Source organism: Channa argus, chromosome 15 (assembly GCF_033026475.1).
Source record: "Channa argus isolate prfri chromosome 15, Channa argus male v1.0, whole genome shotgun sequence".
In the NCBI taxonomy this organism is placed as follows: Eukaryota; Metazoa; Chordata; class Actinopteri; order Anabantiformes; family Channidae; genus Channa; species Channa argus.
This window is the reverse complement of record NC_090211.1, coordinates 13,912,606-13,939,558: the sequence shown is the minus strand read 5'-3', so window position 1 is coordinate 13,939,558 and position 26,953 is coordinate 13,912,606. Positions and strand designations below refer to the sequence as shown.

Sequence of the window (26,953 nt, the reverse complement as noted above, 5' to 3'; positions counted from 1 at the left end):
TAACTCCCTATTCTTTAATTGTCCACACAACGACATTGCAGAGTGTGACTGGCTTTAGCATGAACGGTGCGAGAAGATTAGGATTGTACACACAGACCCTTACACAGCTACGGCCCTTGTGTGACAACGTGTGCCTGTGTTTATGGGGGATAATCTACAGTATATGTTGCACTAGGCAGATTTAACTGCCTGCACTCTGGACTCTCTGACCTGTTGTTTAAGTTTAAACACTCATGCTTCAGTATATTCACAAATGTAAAAACAACCAGGGATTTACCAAGACTTACCAAGGATGGAGACCTTGCTAAGGAACTCTTCATACATCTTCCTCTTCCTCAGTGTGCTGCCCTGTAAAACAAATGAGGAAGACCCATTTACCATGTGAATGAATATCTTTGAAATTGCATGTTAACCCTGCACAGCTACATTATGATAAAATTATTACTGTGATAAATCTGCAGAATAGTGGGATCAAAATGCCTTGGTTTTACAAAGCAAAAATAATTTATTGCAATTTGGTACCATAATATATAATTTTCGTTTACTTCTAAAAGGAAGTATTTTACACAGCTGCAGCAATTAAAACTCTTTCTTTAGATTATTTCATGGTTTCTCATAAGGAGGTTCTTATCTGAAAAAATTTAAATAATTACTAATTTGCAGCTGGTACAGAGGTCTTGCACAAATCTGCACTTGTTTGTTGTGATTGGGTTTAAATTTTCTAAATGACAGAGTGATCTGTTTTTTCACACCTGCTGTATATTCAAAAGATTTTCTTATCTGAGGATGCTTTACCCATTCATTACGTTTTTCTCATAATTAAGTTTTATAGGGTATCTGTAAAATGTCTTCTCACTTTTTGGCTTATGCCCACAGCTTTTCATCTAAGTGTAACTTTTTAATTGCTCACATGGGTGTTTCTCATTCACTCACATGTGATAAAAGCATATCATATACCACAAGTGGTCTCTAAGACCGTGACGAAAATCACAACTGCCAAACTACAGGATTCTATAATATGGAAAAACTATGAATTAACAACAGTCTACGATTAATAAATTAGTAGTTCATGGGGTTGCACTTATGGAAGTATGTATGGACCGTGTTGCCATGTTTATTGCACGTGTGTGTCTGTGTGTGTGGCCCACCCCACCCACCAGGCAGGGGACTTTCCCCTCACTGCCTCTGCCATGAACATCAGGTGCTTCCTGACAAGTCTAAACCCAGAGGACCCCTTCCCTGACTGCATTTCTCCTTTTTCTTCACCTTCCTTGCACAGAATCACTGAGAAAGAACAGGGGCATAAAGTGAAAAAAGGGAAAGTGCGGAGATATGGTTTTGTCTGCCATGTGTCTGCCTTTACATATGGAAATGATAAACTGAGGCTTGGGGTGTCTTTAGTGCATAAGTGCCTGAGTCCTGCTGCTGCCTCTAATTTCATATAATTTCACATTTTGTCTTAAAAGGGGAGAAAATGTTCCCAAGTGAGCCGATGTCAAGCTCAAAATCATAAACAACTTGATTAAAGGAATTCTAGCCTGCATAAACGATTAGTGTGTGTATATCTATGAGCATGTGTATGCAGGCATTGTGTGTGTGTGTGTGTGTGTGTGTGTGTGTGTGTGTGTTATGCAGTCTGTTTTTAGTTCTGCTACTTATGTTTTGCTGCCGTCTCTGCACAGACAAAACTTCATGCTCACCAAGAAACCAAATACAAGCCCCTGCAAATGTACACTTTACCTCTAACACAATTACACACGCAGCTACACACACACACACACACACACACACACACACACACACACACACACACACACACACATGCATGCACTCCATCTTCCACAGAGATGTAGGGTTGGTCTTCTGATTTTACAAAGCCCAATGGAGCTCCTCAGATAGGCTTGCTGGGCTTAACGGCTTACTGAGCATACATACTGTAACATTACATTACACAGCAGGTGATTTATGTGACTGGAGTAAGGAGGGTGGGCCAGAGTGATGTCAGCAACGTAGGAGTGTAATGGGGTGGGAGGAATGAAAATTATACTTTCTGACATCCCTCATTCTAAAATTCCTTATTTGCATTTGCATTCTGTCTTTCAGCATTTGTCAATGTCCTTTCCGTCTACTTGGGAGGGCCTGAGCACATGTTTTACGCACAAAGCTCTCCTACTTCTGTTGAACATAATATGTTTGCTCCTCCCGTGGTTAAAGATGAACCCATCTCTGTGTCTGTTTGCTGTCTTTGAGGTGGAATCATCAAAGGGTTGAAGTGTGGAACAAAGCCAATTTATATGGACCGCACCTCACGCCTCATCTCCATCACCTTCATCTCTGTCCAATGAAAAACACACACACTCCCTCACATATTCGTTTTTTGATATCTCCTTTCGTCTTGTGTTCTGTTTGTTGACAGTGGTCTGTTAGTTTGTTAATGGCTTTGTCTGTAACTGTGTATGTTTAAATACCAACATGACACAACAAGATGGGTATTGTATGACTGGCAGCAACACAATGGAAAGAGTGTATTCATCACAGGGAATGATATTACATTGTTTACTAAATGCTCTCCGGGATAAGAAGAAGGCAGTTTTGAAGGGCTGCATTACCTCTAATTTTACATGTCAAGATCATAACAATCTTTATTGCGTTACATAAACTATGTCATGAACATGCTCACTATGAAGATTGTTCAAACCAGTTTTGACAATGCCAAATACACAAGTTGGTTGTACTAATGGTAAGAAGGCAGCAGGGAAAATCACCTACAGTTACAGTATGTGTTCAATGGCACATTCAAACATGTACAATAGGTGCTCTACAAACGGCCTCCTCATATTCAATTTGTCCATCAATTAAATAATAAAAATTTTATTCTTAAACTTATGGAGTAGTTCTGTGTGCCACTGAGAAGGTTTGAGAGGTGGCATATTTAGTTATCTTCGAACAAACTTTTTATAACCCATGATATGAAACCTCTAAGAAGATGGAACCAGAGAATATTAGCCACTTATTCTTGATTAACTAAATAATAATAGAAAATCTGTGTCTCTAATTAAACTAATGCATTAATCTGCAAGTTGATTCAGCTCTGTGCTACAACTCAGAACAGTAGTTAGAACTAGAGTTGGAAATTAAACTGGAACAAAGGTTGCAACTTTATATCACAATGAACTTAAGATAAACTGGCATAACAGTTTGTGCATCAAACTTCACTTCATAGATTATGTTTCTTGAAACACATTTAGAATATGTTAACTTATTTGCTTGCTATTTAAACAAGTCATATTTAGTCTTTATGACTTGGAGACTGTACAGAAAAGCAGGACAGGAGAGAAGCAGATGTGCAAACAAAGAAGCTGATGGTAGCGACAGCACACCTTCTTGAGCTCCTAACTAACAAGCTGCAGACGCAGGCAGTCAGCATGATTTTACTGGGGAACACACACACAAACTCCGACACATAGAGAATGCTTATTGTGTTGGCGTGAGATGCTGCCAGAATACCACACTTTATAAAAACAGCTTTACAAATCACTGACATCAATAATTAACTGCAGGTTCACATAATTGAATTCTGCTTTACCCCCCCACCCCACCTCATGCTGCTGCTGGAAGGAATGAAGGAATAAGTGCTGGAGAGAAAGAGAGAGAATCCTCTCAAAGAAAGGTTACCAGGGCATACTGTGCCTCGGGCAAACTATGTGCTTAAGAGGTGACATGAGTGCTTGGCATAGTGGTGCCAACTTTACACTAAGCTGGAAGGTTTAAACACAAACCTCTGTGGGTTCAAACTGTTTGAAATAAGTTCAAGTTAAGAGATTTCACTGCCGGTGAAGGCTCTGATACACGTGAGTGTGAGGAAGGTTATTTGCTATATTTATATGAAAGGGGGCGACAGTGTCTCAGTTGGTAGAGTGGCCGACAGTAGGGTCGGACGCTTGCGCCCCGCTCTTCCTAACCACATGTAGAAGTGTCTCACAGCCCATCCCCATCCCTAGCCGTGCAGTGCCGGTCCCAAGCCTGGTAGAAATTGGGGAGGGTTGCGTCAGGAAGGGCATCTGGTATAAAACTGTGCCAAATCAACATGCGAACAAATGATCCACTGTGGCGACCCTGAACTCACAGGATAAGCCGAAAGGACAAATAAAAATCAGATTTATATCAAATGCAGTGTCGGAAACATTTGATAAAGTATTTACCTGGGCAGAAACACATACAGTAATTAGTCATTCTATAGCTCCCAAAATGTGTGTGAGCCTGTATTGACAGCTATGGCAGAGCACCTTGTGTTTCCAGTTTAAACATTTAGACATTCCTGCAAGATAAGCTCCTGAAGCTGCTGGAGCAGGAAGTATGTTTAGACACATTATAGTTGACCCCTTCTCTCCTCTACAGCTCTCTCCAGCCCTCACTCAACTCCTTGCACTTTTTTTTTTACATTTCTTTATCTAGAAACAGATCCAGTGAGAAAATGGGAGGATAGAAAATAGGGAGGAGAAGTATACTGTTATAAAGTGTTTAAGGAGTCTTAAGTGGTTGAGTGGGAGAATATTGTGAGTGAAAGATCATGAATGAAAAGAGTAAAGAGCGTTTACTACAGCACTTTTTGATTGTACATTTTTTTGTGTGTGTCAAAGTTTGGCTCCTGTTAGTGTGTGTGTTAAATTTCTTGGCTTTACATCTTAATCCCCACAATTAAAGATTTTTATTAACTGGAACATAGTTTCTTCAAAATACGAAGAAAACACTATAGGGTTAAAATGCTTGGAAGTGTCATCATGTGCTCTCCTGGCTCTATGCTAAGACTTCAGTCTTAACTGATTTTTTTCTGTAGTAGTATCATCCACTGTGTTGAACTTCATACCATCAGGATGCGGCGATAGCTGTCTCTGTCGATGCCCCACAGTTTAAGATCGGTCTTGGCTTTGACGGTGGCAGCTCTGGGAGTCCCATAAATCAGGGCCAGCTCCCCAAAACTACCTCCTTCTCCAATGCTGGTCACCCACTCCCCATTCACATACACCTGCAGACAAAGCAAAAACATTAAATAATAAATAATAGATAAGGGCTTAAATGCTCCTGAAGAATGTCAATAATTGCTGGGTGGACCATGAAAAATGTGTCTTTTTTTACTTTAACCTCTCCACTCATCTTAAGACACCTTCCCTAACCATTCCTTTCACCTTCCGGGCTGTTTGATATGCTCACTAGTGTTGTCTCTAAGCATTTGATCCCTACTAAGCTCTCAGATGAGACACTTTAAAAGGCTCACTAAACCTCCTATCTCTCCATCCATTCCTTTTATTTCCTCTGTCCTGTCTTTCCTTTGATTTGGGAGTGATGGAGCACAGAGAGCTGTGGTAGACTTTGAAGGACCACACACACACACACACACACACACACACACACACACACACACACACACACACACACACACACACACACACACACACACACACACACACACACACACACACACACACACACACACACACAGAGATTTTATTTAGGCCAGCCAATATTACTTCACAGACAATACATTGTCATTGAGACAGTCATTCAGACTGTCTCCTGGGCCGTTACGGTTTCACCTGTCGACACACTATCCACAATCTTGTTGACTTTATAAGCCAGACAGAAAGAAGGAGGGATGGTTTAGCCCTCTAGTGACTGCTGTGAATTGCCAGAAAGCGGTCTCACACACTTTCATGCTGTTCCTGGTCAGGTAGAGATGTTTAAGCGATCAGCATGAGGTTTTAGCTGAATCAGGTTTGCAACTGCAGTAAAACTTTCCACAAAAGATGGTACATAGGGTCTGAAATTGGAAACCCTTGTAGCATGTTGAGTCAGCAGTGTAGAGAAGGTAAAATGGAGTTCACAATAGAAAAGACATCTGTCACTGAGGTTATAAAATGCAAATACATACAGTAAACTGTGTGTCTCTAGTGGTAATTAAGAAGTGACAAATAAGTACTGGAAGGTGTGTGAGCAGGCAACTCAGTGTGCATTCCTTTTTGCTGTAGTTTTTTTGCAGTACTGGAGTTTTTTTTTCTTCATGGGCTGTAAGTTTGAGGGAGAAAGAGTTTCAGTGCGTTTACATAGACTCAAGTAACCAGGTCACAGTCTGCTTTTTTAAGAAAGCTGATTCCTTAATTGTCATGTAAATGGGAAAGGCGTTTTCTGATATGAGGGTAGAGGACTAGGAAAACCTGGTAAATTTGTCAGAGAAAGCCAATTTCTATGCAGTGTATATCCCATATAAGAGTTCTAACCAGCTTCATCTAGGTGCACATGTGCCTAACAAAAGACTACAGACAGGAACAAGCAGCTTAGTGAAAGGATGAAAAAAAGTAGTGATAATTAACGTGGTGATGCCACCCCATTTTTGAGACAAATTCTAAATATGTAATTTCTCTTCATAGATGTTTTGAACTCCAACTGTTGCCATTGCAGATAAGCTGCATGTTTCTGCCCCCCCCCTTTTTTCCTCTCTCTTTCTCACCCCCCTGTCAATTTGCTGCTACACAAAGAAGCATACAAAATAAGTCAGAAAGCATAATTTTGTCTCACTTTACATTTAAAATGTGTGCACCAGGTTTCCAAAATAATTAGATGGGGAGGAAAAATCTGAGATTTCTGAAAGAAGAGAAATCTGAGATTTCTCCAAGTACCCCAGTTAGTTAAGAGGTTGTCTCTGACTTTTTGGAAGCCAAGTCCACCTTCAAATAAAATAACAAAGTAAACATGAACTCACAAAATAAGTGCTTTGATTTAAGTAAACATGAATTATCTTATGACCAGATATTATCAGATGTGATTGAAATATTCTTATTTCTTAATTACAAGCATTTTATTATAATAAGATCATCTCAAATTTTGTAATGAAAGCTATAATTTCCTTTGTGGTAGACCCATATACTGTAAATACAGGCCAGTGTCTGTAAGTGAATACATTTGAGTGCAGACATGGAGGGATGTTTACATCAGTGGCAGTTGTCAGATTTTAGTCAGTTTATGGCATGCCGGTGGATTTATACTTGTCTAATGAGAGAGATCTCCACACTTTAATACCCTCTGCACTAAACTAGAAGTAGTTGAGTGCCTGAGCTGTGGATGGGAGGCAGCGGCTGTCTGTGGAGTCAAAAGGATGGTTTGTGGAGTAAGATGAAGGAGACACAGTTTAGCACAAGGTATGGGTAGGGGACTTCAACAAGTTTGGGGGCAGATTGACAGATTGAAAAGAGACAAACTGACACAGACAGAGACTGTTAAGGTTAGAGACAAAAACAAAAACAAACTTTCTCACTAAACTGACTCTATTGTGAGTATCAGATAGTACACAAGACTATCTTACAGTAAAGACAGTGAGTCACAGATGGAAAAGGCAGAGAATATCTGCAGACTGCATGATAGTACCCAGACTTTATTACACCGAACAGGAAAGGTTTAATCAAAGCCAATGAACCTGTTGACCTTACCAGTTTTTCATCAGTCCTTATGTGGTCTAGGCAGTGTTGTTGTGAGAGTGATAATTCATCAAAATTACAACTTTGCATATATTCACTTTATTTGAATTTCTTATCTTGTACCTGTCTTATAAGATTAAGAGGGTACAGCTACCTTTCGATCAAAAACAACAACAACTGCCCACAGCTGTCTCACTACAATATAGGAACAGGAATCACAACAGATCTAACCATTTTTGACCAAACATGCAGGAGCATTTGGTAAGAGCTGGTTTCGTCTATCAAGGCACCACTTATACACTTCCTTTCCTCCGTGTTTCAGGTGTGCCGACTATACACTTGCTTAGCATAACTTGCCAACCTGCTTCACTCCTCTTCCCTATAATGTCTGTGCTCACTGTCGTAAGCTGATAAGGTCACTTCCTGTTTAACTTTCCGTCAGGTGCTGTTTTATCTCTACACTTAAGTCTACCACACTGTGTCAGGCTTGCTAAGACAAAAGAGGTTCTCAGTTTTGCTGCCTTCACAGAGAACTGACTTCTACAGCGCCATGTTCAGATTGCCATCAGAGTGGAACCAAGCTTTGAACGGAACAAAGAAAATGGGGGCAAACCAATACAACCTCTCCATTGTTAGAAGGAAACATTGTCTCAACTTGAGTGGAGCAGGCTGGGTTTACCCTTTTAGGCACAATTCGTCTTACACCCTACTCCTGAAACAGGTGAATAAATGCTAATACCCTTATTTATTTGAGTTCTGCTTTAACACATTTCACCAATAATCAGAGAAACAGTTCGAAAGAGAAAAAGAACAGATGAGTGTATTAGTGTGTGTCCTTGCTCTCCATGTTGGCCACTTACGTCCACTTCACCTTGGTCAATCACGTAGAAGTTGTCACCTTCATCACCTAGAGAGGAGAGATAAGTAGAAATAAGAGTGTGAGAAGGAAAAGAAATAACTACCCTCTTTTCCTGCTTTTCCTGCTTAAGTTCTTGAAGTTCTTCCACCATGTCTCCCAGTCTGTATGGGCTACAACTAATTGTTGACCTACAATATGTGCAATGTTTGTAACTTAAAATGACCTGGTTTGCTGACTGGATCCCCGTTGTGTCACTGGCAGTAGCATGCTGTACGTTCAAAGAAAACCCTAACCCAGAAGTGAGCCAATAGGATCTGGTAGATTGATGTCTGCTAAGAGCATTTAGTCTGGAGATAAAGCTGAAAAATGGCTAAGGGTTCCTTTAATTATGCTATCTGTTACATCGGGCTTAGGGGTGGATATTAAAAAGGAGCGACACAGCCACATACACTTCCTGTGAGGCTCTCCGAGCATCCTTTGACAATTCGATTTAAATGCAATTCCATTCAGAGATACAAGTGGGTAATGATGCATGAGGTAGCATGGGACATAGGTATGCATGTGTGCACATCATACGTAGTGTGTATTTGTATGACTGTGAATGTGTGCATGTTCTTGGGTGCATGTTACTGAAGGGGTTTTATGGCTGAGAGAACCATGTGTGTAAAGTTCACAGGAGTTCACACGCTAATTAATACTGAGTGTAGAGTGCTCTTAATCATATAGCTCTATCTGTCACACAAAACGCTCCTCGTCTGTCTGATGGTGTGTCCCAGTGGATACCCAAAATACACACACACACACACACCCAACCTGTTGCAACCTGGCCCTTGCTATCTCCCTCCCTCTGTCTCTGCTTCTCTCTCTTTCATGTCATCTATCTCTCTTTCAATTCCCTCTCTTTTCTTTTACTCTTCCTGTCTTTTATCACTTTGGTTCCCAACCCTTTGTTTTGCACATTTCCAATCCCCCTGTGCCTGAAAGTGCAGGCAAATATTTGACCACAGCATGCACAAGCACATAGACATGAAAACTGGCATACTCGCTGTGACCTTGTTTAAACAAAGGGTTATTAGGAAGAATTCATAAAATTATGCTTAGGACTACAAAATTTGAGATATCCTTGAGGGTCACAAGCAGACTTTAGCCAGATCAAGCTGATAGAGAGAAAGGTTGGCTTAGATACAGAGATACACAACCATTCACATGCACTTTCACAACTACAGACAATTTTCAATAGTTTCAACTATTAACCTAATGTGTGTTTTTGGACTGTGGGAAGAAACCAAAGTAACTGGGAAAAGATGTACAAAGTACATAAAAAAGCTTGCAACCTGTACAAATAAAGGATCCCACTAGATAAGAGATCTGAACCAAGAACCTTCTTGCTATTAGATGACAGCCATTGCACAGTTAAAATGTTTTCATTTTGTATTTTCTATATTTCATTGATGATCTGACATAAGGTTTGGACAGGATTTGTTTAAATATGGTCTCAGCTAAGATCGATAACTCCCAGCTGTGTTTAAATAGTGTGTGATGGGTGAGTAGTAGGGATGTTTTCTTAAAGTTGAACAGTATAGATGACATTAGAAATGACATCAGCACTGTATATACTGTATACCACAGTCATAGGCTGTCTGGGACTGTGGGCCCTGCAAAGTTAGCTAGACTGATTATCACCAAATTAGGACTGATATACTCCTTGATGCTGACTGAGCAGGAGGGAGTGACTGAATGAGTGTGTCATCGAGTCTATGTCAAAAAGCAGCATGAATTCATTTCGTGTTTATGTGAGTGTGTGTTTGTAAGGTATATACCACAAGTTTAACTTGTATGATTTTGTGCAGGTGTGACTGCAGTGTTATCTGAAAGTGGACACTGATCTGTGAGAATGTGTTTTTAAATATGTGGTTAAACATTTCCATATCTGTGTATGATAGGAGCCTGAGTGGGGGAGTACTAGAAAAATACAGACTGACTTTGACAAAATAGTCAAGCAGAACAGTGGGACCTAAAATCTAGTGCAGACTTGCACAATGTACATGTATGGAAGAAGATATGGAGAACAACCAGAATGAAATACCTTAATGTAAATGTTCTGGTGACAGTGCAAAAATGTAGTCTATGAAATAAAGCCATTAAAAGGTGAGAACAAAATCTTAATGAGGAACATCACACATTTTCAAATTGCGTCTGATGGCATTAGTTAGTAGAGTGCATGTGAATGGTGTTAAACTTTCCACTGTGTTTTATGTAGTAAAAAAATCCTTCTGCATCTTCTATTACACTCCACCGAATTATGTGATATAGTTGTGTAGTCGCTAGTGGTTGCTAATACTACAGAGGGTTACTTCAGAACTTCTCCAGATGACATCCTTTAAAATAAAAAATAAAAAAACACATCAACTAATCTTATTACGTTTATTACTTAGAAGTGAAGAGATACAGGGAAGCCAGAGGGAATTTCAATACCAGTTACATACATGTACTCTTCAACAGAGAGATGAAAATTAATAAAGCTTTCCTGTAGCTGTTGGTTTTCTTAATTTTGTTTCCTTATTTTCTTTTGTTTGCCACTTAAGTGGCTGAATAAATTAAATATGTGCCACAATGTAACTCTCAAAACCATAGTTATCAAAACATTTACTTTTGATTTTTATATTGTATGTTTCCTGTTCCATGGTTTTAGGCCTTAATTTTCTAAGTAAAATTAATTTATTAGATGTTACAACATCTCATCTACTTACAAGCATAGTGCTCTAAAAATAATAGTGACCTCACACCTTCTTTTTTATCTATTATTATTATTAAATATCAGAAGTTATTGCTTGGTCGCGACAGATTTGAATTTACATATAATCATTTACATATATTCATCTGAATAAAACATTAAAAAACATACCTTGTTGGATGACTGTTTCCCCTGCAATGTGAGTGACTGGGAACATGGCATCAAATATATCACTGGAAGAAAGACAAAAAGGGGAAGAGGAAAAACAGGTAAGAAAGTACATAGCTATTACCAACATACCTGCATTAGCCCATTTTTATGAATCATTTATTTATGTCGCTCCCTCTCTCTCTCAGACACACACACACACACACACACACACACACACACACACACACACACACACCATATTACAGTACACACACACACACACACACACACACACACACACACACACACACACAAGAACAGGAAAAGGAACATGATGGAGAAGAAAGATCAGCTGTCATCACTGTGTCCACTCTAACAGATAAAGAGATGAGCCTGGGAACTCTGAATGAACCCAACATACACACCCACAACAATTTGCACAAAACATACCCACCTGAATGTGCACACAACTGATTACTACAACGGAAAATCCAATACACTTCATCATGGGGCTTAAAAATATAAATTTATATTCATTGTGTGAGAATCTCATCATAGAAATCAAAAAGCTACAGCTACATTCTCTGCATCTTTACATCATGGTGCATAGGCTTAAGCATGACTGTGTTGCTACACCACATAATGAAAGTCTTTCTTGCTGAGTGTATGTTCTAAAACATGCACAGAGAAAACAAACAAAATGACGGCTGTGCATAAGCACTTAATTTCTGTTTCAGCCAAGCAGGGAAAGCGTCTGTAAGACTGTCCCTAATCAGGCTGTTTAAAACCACGAATCCTCAGTGGATTAAAGTTCCACTGCTGGGATGTGTTTGGACAAGAGAAAAGTTAGTATCCGTCCTCTACTCCTCTCTGCCCATCTTACTCCTTGAGGGGATATTTATCTATCTAATCAGCTGCATACCAACCGTCTTATAGAGAAATACAGAAAAAACAATAAAAGAGGGTCAGGCATATCAAAGAAACATAGGACCTGCAGAATGATTGTGGAGCAAGTAAGAGCCCATTCTTTATTTGTGTGTGAGTGTGTGTCACATAATGTCAGTCTATGTCTGTCTGGCTATATACTGTATATGAAAAGACATGCAAAATAATGTGTGGGTATTGAATAATTTTATCTTTGTAAAAGTAGACTAGGTGAGACAGCATTTGGAAATAAGCCATGTAATACAAAATGCTTTGACACACCTTGTTATTACAGGCATAAAAATGTTGTTTTACATGAACCTCCTCAGTTAAAAAAAAAAAAAACTGCAGGTCAGTTGCTTTTCAGGAGAGATCTAAGAATGTTATTGAGAGGCTGCTGTTTTTTTTTTGTTTTTGTGACACTGAATAAAAAGTTTAACATGAGTCAACTTCAACCACAGGTAGGCCCTGTGCAATGCAGCTGGCCACTGACTCACATTTACTCAAGGACACACAACTACAAGAAAACCCACCACTGGCTCTTTGAAGTGTACACACATAAGCTAAAAGATGTAGAGATACACTCAGGCACTCTCTTATACAACAGAACCTTATGCTTGCATGCAGGTGATACACTCAGGCGTCAACACACTCACATTTGCAGTTGGATGAACTAAAACATATTTAATCACTGGGATCCATAATGAAAACAGTCATACTGGCACTCTCACATGAGACACAAACTAAAAGTCTTTGATGGTGATTAGTCAGGGCAACATCTGCAGCAGTGCCCTCAACTCTGTTAACATCTCTGACCACCTGCACTTGGCAGGAGTTTGTTTATTGAGGGAGCTTTGGAGCAGTCACGAATAATTAATAATGCGTGGTTTTTGAAAATAATTACCTCAGCAAAACAAGAAGTTCAACAGAGGAGACCAATTCAACAACATGAATTAATTATAAATTAACTATATTTTCTTTGGGAAAAATATATCTTGGTGCCAGCTAACTCAGAATAGGGTGTGCTTCAGTATGTGCCCTATGGCAGTGGTGGTGTGGCGTTAAGGATGATAATGCATCAAGCAGCTAAGTAGGATTCTCAAGATTGAGCTAGTCATAGCAAGAGGATCAAAGGCAAGTAAACCTGTGTTTAGGTAATTAGCCTTGACCATCTCTCTCTTTCCATGCCTTGCTCTCACTGAATGCATCAGTGAGCGCAACAAAGCCACTTGCAGGTAATTACTTCCCCTCGTCTCTACCTGTCTCTCTTTCCCTTTCTTCCTCCCCCAACTTCCTCCCTGTCTGTTCTCAATCACTTTTTCTCTTTCAATTAGCCCTTTCGTCCCTCTAATTCTCTCCCTGCCCCACCTATTTGGCCCATCTCTTGGTCTGTCGCCCCCTCCCTGCCTGTCTCAGATGAAGTGATTAATCTCATCCTTTCTGCTATCTGTAATCTCTCTAACCTTAAGAAAAGGAGGTTCCCCCTCCCTCTAACAATAGATGTGCTGTTCTAAATAAGACAGGCAGTAAGACAGGGAGACCCTGCAAACTCAGAGGATACTAGGAAGTTCACCTCCACCCTGGAGAGACAGACAAAGCTTCTGTCATGGCTGAGATATGTTCAGATACTTCCCTCTAGCCTGTGTCCCTGTCTTCACACATACACCCATAGACATATGCACTCACTGTTATGAATGCATGAAAGAATGCAGAAATAAAGAAATACTTCTGTAAATATAACCAGTTGTCGATTGCTTTCATGATATTCTGGCTGGCATCCTACTGATCTCCTGCTGCACACACAATTCCTGCCCAGATGACATCACATAGACAGAACAAACCCAATGTGTGTGTTTGTTTGTAGCACAGGAGTCCATGCAGACTCCTGTGAGATAATGAAAATTATGCAATAATCTGACCAAACAATCATGGAGGTAAAGCAGTGTTTTTTAAGTTCAAATTATGTCAAAATCATAGTCAGAATTGTACTAACTTCAGAATGGATACAATTACAAGGAAGACACAACTTTCTGTTAAAATGCACCACATTGCTTTTCTTATCATTACACTGTTTCTGACATCTGATAAACTAGGCCACACAAAAATTTATCTTACCACTTTAGTTGCCAGTTTTAAAAAGCAGTGACTGTGTGTACATGCAAGAATGTGTGTTTTCTTGTGAATGACAGGAAAAGTTTTTTAGTACACCATTTTACTATTTTGGGCACACAAAACCTGCAACACAGCAACAGCCCATTATTGTTCTCAAACACTCATTAAATGTGGTTATCTTGGGGGATTTTTATCATTAATAAAATTAAATCAGGTCTGTTCCTCTGTGTTGGCATCAATGGTGGTTCTCTCTTTTCTCTTCCCTCCTTCTTCTTAATCTTTCCTACAATAGGCTGTTTATTTGTTCAGCACTGCCATTATTCCATTAACACCAAAGGGCTCTTTAACAGTGCGGCGTGACACCATGTCTTTGTGTTTCTTAATGGGCCGCAGAATGTTGAGTTACACAAGCCCTCCATGGGGAACCCATCCAGAATGCTCACTGTGTCTGGGTGAAACAGCTTTTGCAATAACCAAAATAATCAACAACTGCACCACATATGGGAACTTCCCAGCCCTCAAAGCCAAGTTGTTACTTGGCTTGGCAAGGATGTGCCACTGGTTTGGCTGGCACAGTATTCATGCTGCAAGTGCCTGAAGGATTAATTTCCACTACCACAGTTGATAGTAATTCTGATTGCTGATTGTTGCAAATCAGAACAATAGTCTTTGTTTAGCAAGTTGACACAATTGCATTAGATAAGTAAAGGCCCGACGAAAGCAAATGTATAGTTTATTTGCTAAACTGGTCAAATCGTCAACAAAATATTACACTAAGACACTTAAATCTTTACAAGTTACATAACCTTATAAGATGTTACAACAATCTCTTAAACAGCAGAGGAAACAAACTGGGAACCATATACAAATATACAGCTATCAAAAGTAACAAATATATGATATTTTTTAAACAACTCAAGCCACCTGTCTAATAAAACTTGGCAGATATTATAGTTTTAGTTTGGGGCTAAACACTTGAGTGACTAGAGAATGTTACAAAGAATTTGTGTTGCATGCTTACTGGAGTCTACTCAGAAGTATCCCCTATTGACTGCAGAAATGCATTGTGCACATTCTCAACATCTTTAACTAAAGTGGCAGGTTGCTATGAACTCCAGCGCTGTTTTTTGCTTCACTGCCAAGTTAAGGATTGTGATTAGTCAGCATAATGTGTAAAGCACAAGCAAGCTTACATAAATGAGCATGCGAACATAAAGATTTTCACAGATGACTATTTTTAGCAGAATTGTTTACTAGCCTGTTGTGTGACCCATTACAGTTATATCACAGCAAGATGGAAAAACGTTTTATAACTTTAACACACAATGTGGCACAATGTGCCAACGTTACTCACATGGAACAACCAAGTCACCCCACTGAGCTCACTTAGAGCAGGCACAAAGACATGTTTCTTAAAACCATTTACACACTAACAAACCAATTACATACACGACCATGTTCATAAAAGTGCATAATCTAACATAAAGATATACCCACCAATGACAGTTGGATAAGAGAGTGCATAATAGAGAAAAATGGAGAAGATAAAGGAGAGGCAACTATAAACCACTGAAGTGTTCAGGGATAATATTTATGACATAAAAGCTTTTCGCATGCAGCCTGACTCTCACTGGAGGCCCTTTCCAAAAAAATGGAGGGACCGGGCCATGTCATGCTAGCTGCTCCTCATTTTTTTTATATGTGCTTGCAAACTCCAAGAGAAAACCCAGAAGCGTGCATGGCACCTTATGCCAACCTTCAGAACCTTGCATCAGTCAGAAGTTGTATTGAAACCCAACAGAGGGCAGAGAGCACACGGTCTTAAACCTGCACAGTAGGCCATGCTGGGTTTATGGAAGGTGTAAACCAGGATGCATCCTGTTGATCTATGTGACCTGTACATCACTATCATAAGCCAAAGGAAACTGACTAGCTTTGTTTTAATTTCATTGTCTCTACCTACTGCACCCACCTACACTACTCTGCCTTGTTGACTGGCCATGCTAACATTGATGCATATCTCTAAAAAAACAACAGTGAAACATTACGGTTTTAGCTTGAGAGAACATCTGGTGCTACCGTTGAGTGGCAGCAGAATATCAAAAATCTTGATTTAGGCATTGTTCAAAAACAGTACATTTATTTATAATTGGATATCTCGCATGTCAAACATAATGCTGTCAGAGGCTTCTGACCCATTGAACGACCGGACAGCAGTGCAGAGGTATTTTAAGCAGAGGCATTTTCTTTCTAACCAGTCCTTGAAATTCATGTTTTTCTATTTGATTAGTAAGTATTTGAAGTATTGCAATTAATGTTAGTTTCATATCTAAGAGTAAGTGAAACAATAGGTAGAGCATTTTAAAGCATGCCAGAGCACAGCAGAGCAAAGTGGACTGATTTTGAGTCCAATGGTAGTTAGCTTATTGTAGCAGAATGAAGCAGAGAAGAAAGCTTTCAAACCACAGGCCTAATTTGCTATAAACTACACATTGCCCCAATGTTTTGTTTCATCCAAACAGTATCAAATATGTGAGCTGTCTAAATTAAGCCTGCTGTTACTTTTGTGAATCCATTATAAACCGTAGCTACTGTATAACTGTAACGCTGTATAAGGGTGAATGATATTCTACAGCTGTGCTTGGACCAAAAACAAAGCCCAGCAGATGATTTAGGCAAACAACACCTAGCAGGGAGGGGCAGACAATCTGACGGACTGACCCAGTGGGTTTGCTGAAACCTTTGAGCCTAATTTAAGCAGCATTCCTCAGATAAAATATCATGCTGAACTGCCACTGAACCTGCACTGGCACCTTGGACCCTGCTAGTCTGCCAATGCCAACTTCATGAGAGGACAATCTGGTCCTATCACCTCCTTACGATGCCCAGTATCCACAGTAGCAACATTGCTTTACTCACACTGTTGTGCCACTGGCATGGTAATAGGAGGGTGGGGACGGAGAGAGAGACAGGGCAATATAAAGACAAAGGGAGTCACATATTCAGGTTGGCATTAGGAAGTTGACAGGTAGACTTGCCAGTGGAAGAAAGAAACAGCCTGAGGAGGAAAATAGAGAAAGAGGGAGGGGTTGATAGGAGGATGTGAGAAGAAATGAGCATGTGTTACAGGGTGGACAACCAACATCAAACTTTGACAGTATCTTAATTGTAAATATTGTATATTCCACATTACAGTCTTTTGATGTTCGTAATCATCCATAGCTGAATTATGTTCCAGGCACAATAACACATTACAGTTGGCTCGGGTTGCAAAATTGTATATCCCTAAGAAATGCATTGTCTCCTTTTTTCTGTGTTACACTTATAAATACTTGTACAGATCTGAGGAGGATTGGGAAAAGTCATAAAGATAAGGTCTAATTCACATGCAGCTAAATCTCAGACCTTACTGTTAGAGTTTTTTGTGAGGGTCCTTGCTCCTCCATTTTCTGACTGCTGTGTGTATTAGGTGTGACAAGGCTGTTTTACAGGCCTACCTGATTATCCAACACACCACCAGCCGATGCAGCCATGATGTCAGCGTAAAACTATTACAAACATGTCCAACCCTGCTGCCTCTCCCTGTCTTTCTTTTTTCTGCTGTGCTCTCATTTAACGTTACTAAAACTTTTGTTTTCCTCTTTGTTCATTAACCCATTTTTCCTTATACTGTCCATCTGGTTCACATTTTCAACAATCATGCATTTTCACACATTCCTAAAGCCCCTTCTTTCATTGTTTGTTGCCCCCGGGCAGGAAAAAGCGAGCGCTTCCTCCACTTAGAGGGAAAAAAGTAAAGGCTGAATCAGGTGCTGACAGGACTAAGCCTCAACCTCTCTGATGTGTCTACAGGGGACATGTCACTGTAATGAAAGGAAGAGACAGACAAACAGAATAAGAGGCCAACATAGGCATCATTACCTCGACCAGCATGCAGATAGGACACCTAATACTCAACTACAGAGGTGGTTGTAGGTTTGTCAAGCCTTTAAAATTTTCCACCTTATTATCTCTATTAATATGACCTAAAATATTATCACATTTTTATACCTTTTTATTATAATATTTATGATATTTTATTTATTTTTACACTTTATTATCTAATCATGATCCAGTTGACATGACTCAACCTCAGGATAACCAAACCTGCATGACTGAGAACCTTCACAAACATGCCCTAGTCTCTGTTTTTTGAGAGTAATGGTTTCCTAATTGCAACTCTGCCATTTACACAGTTGTTCAATCTTCTCTAGATGGAGGACTGAAGAACAATAATATAACCATCTGCAGATATGAGTTTTAGTTTTTAGAAATTTTGCTGGGGTTCCTTGTGGCCTCTTAGAGTATCAGTCTGTTGTTGGTCATATCTTTGTTGGTTGGCCAATCCTCAGGAAAGTAACAATGGGGTTGAATGTTCTTAATTTGTATGCAATCTGTTTGGCAGTCGACCGCTTGAGTCCAAACTCTTATAACCCTTTTCAATCCGGTGAGCATTCATTCAGAAATCTCCTTTGTTCAAGTTACAACACACTTTCACAAATCTGTGTCGTCAAGATCAGCTTGATAGTGAAGACACTGTCTATGAGGCAGCCCTGCACTCACACTCACACTTGAATAAACACCTGACTCTGACTTCCCATTCAAATGAACTGACAATCCTACATACAGCATCTTACCATCCATATGTATAGACCTAAATTTTGCCACACACAAATATTTAGCATGGAAAAGTTTTTCACAATAAAATACATTTGAATCATTTTTGTCTAATTTATATTTCATGTAATTAGTTGTAAGGCTTGCAAAACAATTGCACGTTGTTTGGGGACTTGTTTATGTAGAAGCAGGTAAACTCCTACAGGGTTTACAAACTTTAGACAGTACATTATCAAATAACCTTGCATATCTTTTGCCTCTCTGTCCTTTTCCTCTTTTTCACGCTCTCTCACATACACAGACACACCTTTCCTTACATGTTGTTAAACATCACAAACTACGCCGCTGTCCCGGGGGCATGTCTTTTCCTCTCCTCTCACCTCTCTTTTACTCAATCCCTCATTTCCACCTAACAGAAGATGAGCACTAGAACAAGATAGGCATTTGAGAAGCAGACTGGGAAACACATTTTTCTTTGTTGAGGTTTAAACTTGAGAGGTGTTTACACAACAGAGCATATTATTGTGCACACTCAAACACAAACACATATACACTGAAACTGAGACAGAGAAAACTATAAAAAGCCTAAAGCACTGTGGACGAGGGAGGGAAGGATGACTTAATGACAATATGAAGAATAGAAGATAGAGAGTGCTATAAGCTAAAACTATTCACTGTGTGTGTGTGTGTGTGTGTGTGTGTGTGTGTGTGTGTGTGTGTGTGTGTGTGTGTGTGTGTGTGTGTGTGTGTCTTGTCAACCAGCACTCTTGGCATTGAGGTAATAGGTGCACCGAGTGCATGTAGGGAAGAGAAACAGTTAGACATTCAATAGCTGACTTCTGACTGATGTAAGGCTTCCCGGCTGTAAACAGACAGCTTCATTTGACACACAGCCTGCAGTCCTGGACAGTGTTGAGCAACCATCTAGGACCTTTTGTATAATGTGCCAACACTGTGGAATTTTCTAAAGTTAGCAACTTGTTAACGGGAAACCTCATACAACATAAGTTGCATGGGCTGCATGATTCTGTTTACAATTAGGATCATGATTCTTATACTTAGTTCATAAATCTTATTCAGAACTGGCAGTTTCTTCTTAAATAAATATTTTTAACAATTATAAATAATCTGGTCTGGCGTTTATCTTACAAGGGTCAACAAGAGATTTTATTACTTTTATTATCTTCATGTAGGAATCCATTATACTATCGGAATGCAATGGACAAAACAGAACTGCACGTGGTCCTATGATCAAAAAAAGCTCCTTCAAAAGAAGCAGCATGTCAAAACACTTAAACTTGGAGATTGCTGTTACTAAGTAAACCAAATGAAGACAGAGAGAAAGATGTTAACTAGAATATATACAGCCTATCACTTGGAAATAAAACGACTAAAAACTTTAATGAAATGTCATGAACTTTTGTTGTCATTGGAATGCTGCCATATTTGCTAAATGGTTTTAGGTAAAAAAAAAACTCCTTTTATGGATAAATGTATGGCTTATGTTGTTTCTCTAAAGGTTTTTTCAAGGTTATTGCAGCTTTATCTCACTCTCATACACATTTGATTTGTCTTTGTTTTTACCTTTACACCATTAATAATGTGGGGTAAGTCTTGAGTCTTGTGAGTTTTGCATGGAGTAAATTAGGAGTGCTTCGTGAGGTTCAACATATTTCATCATTAATGCAAATAAAGTGGCTGGTATTGCATTATTGCTTAGCAGTTTTAACAGAATTTAATCTCTGTACTACACTATAAATTATGAGTCATTAGTCTAGCAAGTTTTAAACAAAATTATTACTAAAGAGCTGAACCAATCTATGATGGCTAAACTCTAACAATGCAAACTTCATGTATTGTCCCCTAATGATGCTTATCAAGCATGCAAATGAGTGCCTCTAATCTAAACGAAATTCAACCAGAATGGCACCAATAAACCAATGAGGAGGTCATAGAAGAATTAAACTATAACAAGACTGTTGTCTGTGCCTGTGCACTGGAACCTATCAAAGTAGCATAGACAAAGCAGACGGGATGTATACAAAAGGGGGCCATGGGCTAACCTAGGCTATTCTGTAGTCCATGGGGATGCTCTGCCCTTAGCTAATGTGTGGTGGCCAGTGTGTGGGTTTTACTGTGGGTTTGGCTAGGCTATAAAGGAACATCATGTCCTCAGAGCAAGGGCAATTGCTGGTTAGGATGTTACTGTCATGAACATTGCCATATTTGCCCATTATATTTAAATCACATAAGGCATCCCTCTCTACAAACATAATCGCATACTGTACACAGGTGTCTCCGTTGAAAAGCGTAAACTTTAATATGCTTTACACTGTTTTGGAAAAAAACGGAGGAGATATTTAAGAGATTCCCATTATCCAGCTGCTGTTCACATCCAAAGCAGAGTCTCTCTTTCTCTGTTTAGTGCAAGACAAACATGAGTATGAAAAAACATTCACGCACACACACACACACACACACACACACACACACACACACACACACACACACACACACACACACACACACACACACACACACACACACACACACACACACACACACACACACACACACACACACACACACACACACACACACACACACACACACACACACACACACACACACACACACACACAGTATAAGCAGCTAAAAAGGCAGGGAGGAATCATAGAAAGCTGGAAAACTGTCTTGTGCACACCCTGGGGTTCATTTTGGAGGGAATACAGAGTTCCAAGAGGACTCCAGATATTAACACTACTTTATGACTCACTACTTTCTGATGAATTACATATAGTCTAAGACAAAATGAAGGATGGAGAAAGATGACAGGGGGCGTAAAGGCAGCAGGGGACAGGTTGAAACACAGCAGAGGGTATGAGAGAGGACAAAAGTTTCCATCTATTTGTGCAGTTGTGTGTGTTTAAATGTGTGTTTGAAATGTGTGCTCTTGTTGACGTGCAAGAGTGTTCATCTGTGCTGACTTGCAAGCCGCCTGTCTGATTTGAACTTCCTGTTGTACAAATGTTATACGTGCTTGCCCTGTATATTCTTTGGATGTAAATGTAAAGTTGTCTAAGATGAGGCAAAGAGGTGATGTGCTGGGGGAGGTGAGATTGTTACCAACAGGAGATGGTGATGGGGATGGTCGAGGTTCAGTCAGGCCTGTAGCTCTCCTGTGGAGAGTGACCTCATTGCTTGGCCCCTGGTATTGTGGCAGCAGTACAAAGCCATCCAGGAGACAGAGAGAGGAGACTACACATGAATGTGGGGGAGGGAGTGGATGTAAGTGTGGATGTAGATGTGAATGAGCCTGCATGACTGAAAGAGGGATAAAGACAGGAAGAGAAATAAAGTGAAGAGTAATGAATTCTAAAACTGGGGAAAAGAGGACCACCAGGCTGTGCAGGAAGAACAGGGATGAGAACACACAGAGAGTCAATGAGTGAATGAGTAAGACAGGAAATTCGAACACACACACAAACAAATACCCTAAATGCCACACAACAGAAACCTGTTAATTTGTTAATACTACAGACTGTGGTTATTGCATTGCACTTCTCTTCCACCTGAACACACACAGAGAGGCACAATGACATGAAAAGGCAGGCAAATAACCACAAAGCCAACACATTTACTGTAGACACTACACCTCAATAGTCAATATGAAGTCAAGAGAAGAAGAGATTTGGGTACGAGACAGCCATTCATCCTGCTATTTAGTACACTACATCCTGTTTCCCCTGCTCAATATTCTGCCAGAAAGGAGCATCTGCAGGTGGTCAACTAGTGTGCATGCATGTATACCCACAACCACGAATACCATTAAACATAACATGTATTGTTTTGTGCACTTTTGTGTGCATGTGTCTGTGGGAGTGCATGTTTGCCTGTTTCCAACGCAAGGTCAAGTGTCTAGACAGAAGAAGCAATGAATTTTGTGATACCTAAAATCTGTATTGTCTGTGTAGGGCAAAAACACCCCCTAGGGGCTGCTATATGGTAGCAATACACATTGAGGGTCACTGTCTCCATTCTGTATGTACATTTTACCAAAAACGACCTCTAGCCTTCCTGCTACACTGAACCGATTCACAACAAGACATAACTTGAGCCTCACAGCTATTATTATAAAGTCTGCTTCAAATGAACAAGTTATCAGATATGCTGATGAGAGTTGTTTTCATCTGATATGACTATACACCACTGTATTGTATCTCACATCCTCTCTGTTGTGTTTTCCCTTTACACAGTCTAAATAAACTTCCGCTGAAACACAAGATAACCCAGATCTCTCTTGGGCAATTTTATTTTCTTTCCCTTTGCTGCAGTTTGTTTATTTAAATTTTCTGGTCCTCAATGATTTATTTATTGTTGTTTTTGCACCTCTTCAAGGGGGCACACATACACACACACACACACACACACACACACACACACACACACACACACACACACACACACAGATAATGATTGCCAGTATACTAAAGATGTTCCCTGTCCATCAGCAGGGGCTACTCAGGAAGGTGTAGAGGTCAGAGTTCAGAGGTCAGAGGTTAACTAATCGGTCACTTCATCAACTCATTACTCTGCTTGTTAATTAGAGGATTAAAACAGCCAGGATGAGGTAACCATTATGTATCTATAAAATCTTTCCCCCACTCAATCTTTTTCAACATTTTTTGTCACATTCACTGTGCTTTTTACATATGGTCTACTTTTAATATTTTATATTATGTTCTGCTTTTTTAAGGTTCTAGCTCTTACATTTCAAAGATTAAGTACTGTATTGCTTCATTTACAAGTAGGTCATGACCTGGGAAGATTTAACAACTCCTGTAACCAGATGGCAATGTTATTTTTGAATATTACAAACTCTGCCAAGACAGCTCAGGAATGGGATAAGCAGGGGTTCCCCAAGCCTGCTGGACTATTTATGTGGTTATACACAGAACAGGCATTCTCGTGTCAGTACTGTCCCCAGGAGAGTGTTTTGTTGTATGAGTCCATTAAAGTCAAAAAAGAGAAGACAAGCCGACGAGCAAATATATGTGTTATTTATGTTGTGCGTGTGTGTCTTTTGTTTGTGTCAAGGGAAAAATAAATGCACCTCTAACAGATTTCCCAGAGGCCTCTTCTTGTGTAATCAATCTTTTTCTGAATGTGACCTTAAAGAATTGCTCATGCCTTCTCTCCACTGTTGAACTCAGACATAAGGAAGTGGGTTATCACCAAGGTCATTAATCCTAAAATCTGACAAACCCATTAATATAATATACAATAACAAAATACACTCTAATGCTATCTGAAGTTTTATTTCATATCAGTTCAGTAGGAAGTTAGATAAACACTATTACACTAGAAACTAAAAGAACAAGTGATTAGGTGAAAGCGCTTTTATGTACCACATTAAAAGACTGGTTCTGTGTGGAGTAGTATTTAACAGTAGGAAGTGATGGAAAGATAGGCTGGCAAACTTCATCTGAATGCACACCTGCACAAACAGAGTATATGTGCACAATCACATACACACACAAATCTGTATACTTGACAATGTGGCTGTGGCCAGATATTGAAATTGGTGACCTGATATTTTCTTATCAAAACAATTAACCTGCAAACTATCATCCACGTGGTGTACGTTAGCAGAAACCAAAATAAAATAATCAGGCATCCAGATGGCAAGATCAGATAATAGTTTCAGTCAATATGGTAACAACTAGTGTATGATTCTACTATTGGGACAGGTGGTTGCAGGCTGATTTGGGTGTTAGCAAAGCAGGCTCAGCACAACGTGAAATCAAACACCTGTTCTTAGCTTATCTTGTGTGCCTGTGTGTCTGTTTGTGTGAGCATATCATAATGAGGTCATTGCAGCAGCTAATGGGAGGCAAATAGGGAGTCGACCCTATGGTCCACTGGGAGCCACAGCATGGCAGAGGTTCAGACGTCAGCCAGTCAAGGTCAAAGAGCTGAACAATGGTACTGAATGTGTTTACTCCCTTTTTGTTCACCAAAACAAAATATTCTGAAAATACATTTGCTTCCGCTACTGTACATTCGCACTGGTACACTGTACTGTAAAAAAAAAGCACAGTTGACCTCCTATGTTCCAATAGTTCTACAACCTCTTTAGTGTGGCAAGTTTTTTTGCCCTTTATTAATATAAACTTTCTTTTGTTAAAATCTGAAAGTAAAAACATTTTAAGGTTCCACTTCGAGGCAGCTGAGAAAAGATAGACTAGATACGCACACAGGCACACACAAACACAAACTCATATGGCTGGTGGGGCTCAGAAACTTTTAGGCCGTAAAGTTTGACATATGGAATGGTGTGTTAATCAAAGACTCCACACTCCCAGCTGTAACAGATGCACTGGGAACACAGTCTGACATGCATTTATGAGAAAGTATCTTTTGGTGTGTGTGGTTTGTGTATGTTTCTCATGATAATGTAATCACCTTCATCAGTTGAAGCAATGGCAGTATAAGTGCGCAGGTTATGCACGTGTTTGCTTCACCTTTGTACCAGAGCAGCACTAGTAGGCATGTCGTTCCTGTACCTCTTCATAATTTTGCTCTTTCTATCTCAACTTGGGCTAGCACTTACATTGTTTATAGAAAGGATTTATACTACTTTATACTTTTCAAAAATTGTATAATTTATTTTATCATTTAACCACATATGAGAAAGTTAAGAGATTCAGCTGATTCTAAAGCTAATATGAAATTAACTAACCAAGAAATTAATTTAATCCTGCTACAATGCTGAAACATTAATTATTTGTGGCTGGACACCACGTAAGAAAATAAACACAAGTACATTTTCAATCTATTTACTGTTTATATCCTCTTTGAGCAAGTTGGTATCTTATAAGGATATTAACACCCAAGTTATAAACACTGGATTTTTTTCACTGTAGAGATTTCGATATTTTGTCAGTTAAAAGTATTGAATTTGTTCAATAAAATTAAACTACACAAACACACACACACAGAAATGCCTACACACACCTACAAAAACACAGCATGATAGATGACTGCTGTCGAAACACAATCCTTTTAAGATGGACACAAGATAACTAGAAAAGAGTAAGTGAAAAGTAATTTGGTCAACAAGTGTGTTATTAAGCTCAATAAAATCATACTGCTTACAGAGGCAGTATGGTCTCCTTGGATTCCTAGAAATGCAGATAGGTGACTTAAGAAGATGAGATAGATTATAAACAGAAAAGGTGCTAGAGGATGAGACAACAGAGAAAAAAAGGAGAGCAACAAAAATAAGTGATGAGAGGAAGGAAGAGAGGAGAGAGAAAGAAGCAAAGAGGATTTCATTGTTTTCAATTGTTTTCATGCCCATTACTGCAGGGGATGATAGCATAATATAGTGCTAATGGGGGAACAAATCGCATGGTATTCAGTTTACATAACCACTGAGTGACTAATCACTCACTCACTCACACACACACACACACACACACACACACACACACAGAGCTATTAGCCCTCTAGTATTTCTGTTTCATCCTCACACACTGCTCTGAAACAAACAAAAAGCCATTTTTTAAATCTATCCAACTATGCCAATTATCAGTCAAGAAAAACAAAAGCAGTTTTGGATGCAAGCTTCTGCCAACTCCAGTGATGCCTGCATTAATCCTCCACCTGATATCTAAGGTCCATACCAGGAGCAATGATCAACTGTCACTACCTTCTCAGCCATGAGACCACATGTGCAAGAACATCTGATAGTCCAAATTACCAGCTGTTTGCAGAACAATGGAACAGCGAAAAAGAGGGAAGGCGTGAGAGGCAGACACAGAGGGCCCCGTAGTCAGAGTCCATCTGCTAATGTGCGTCAGAGCAGTTCTGTCAAATCTATAGAAGCCAATGCTTTAGTGACGGTGACTTCATTGATGGCAACAACAGAAGACATCAACAAGCCAAAAATGATTTCTCTAAAACTAAGTTTGCTTTTGTTTTCCACCATAATATGGATAATGGTAATTACTGTAAATTATCAGTATGATACAACATATGAGGTTG

General features: G+C 39.5%; 1 protein-coding gene across 2 annotated transcripts in view; it reads right to left on the bottom strand.

The window, feature by feature from the left end:
• prkar1b (protein kinase, cAMP-dependent, regulatory, type I, beta) overlaps nt 1-26,953 on the bottom strand; it is a 54,928-nt gene that overhangs the window by 12,490 nt on the left and 15,485 nt on the right. For both annotated transcript variants that reach the window (XM_067477355.1, XM_067477356.1), the window contains 4 exons: nt 11,234-11,295; nt 8,330-8,376; nt 4,868-5,026; nt 288-348 (listed from right to left, as the gene is read on the bottom strand). In XM_067477355.1, coding sequence (XP_067333456.1) covers nt 288-348; nt 4,868-5,026; nt 8,330-8,376; nt 11,234-11,295 — 329 coding nt within the window. The remainder of the gene's footprint in view (nt 1-287; nt 349-4,867; nt 5,027-8,329; nt 8,377-11,233; nt 11,296-26,953) is intronic.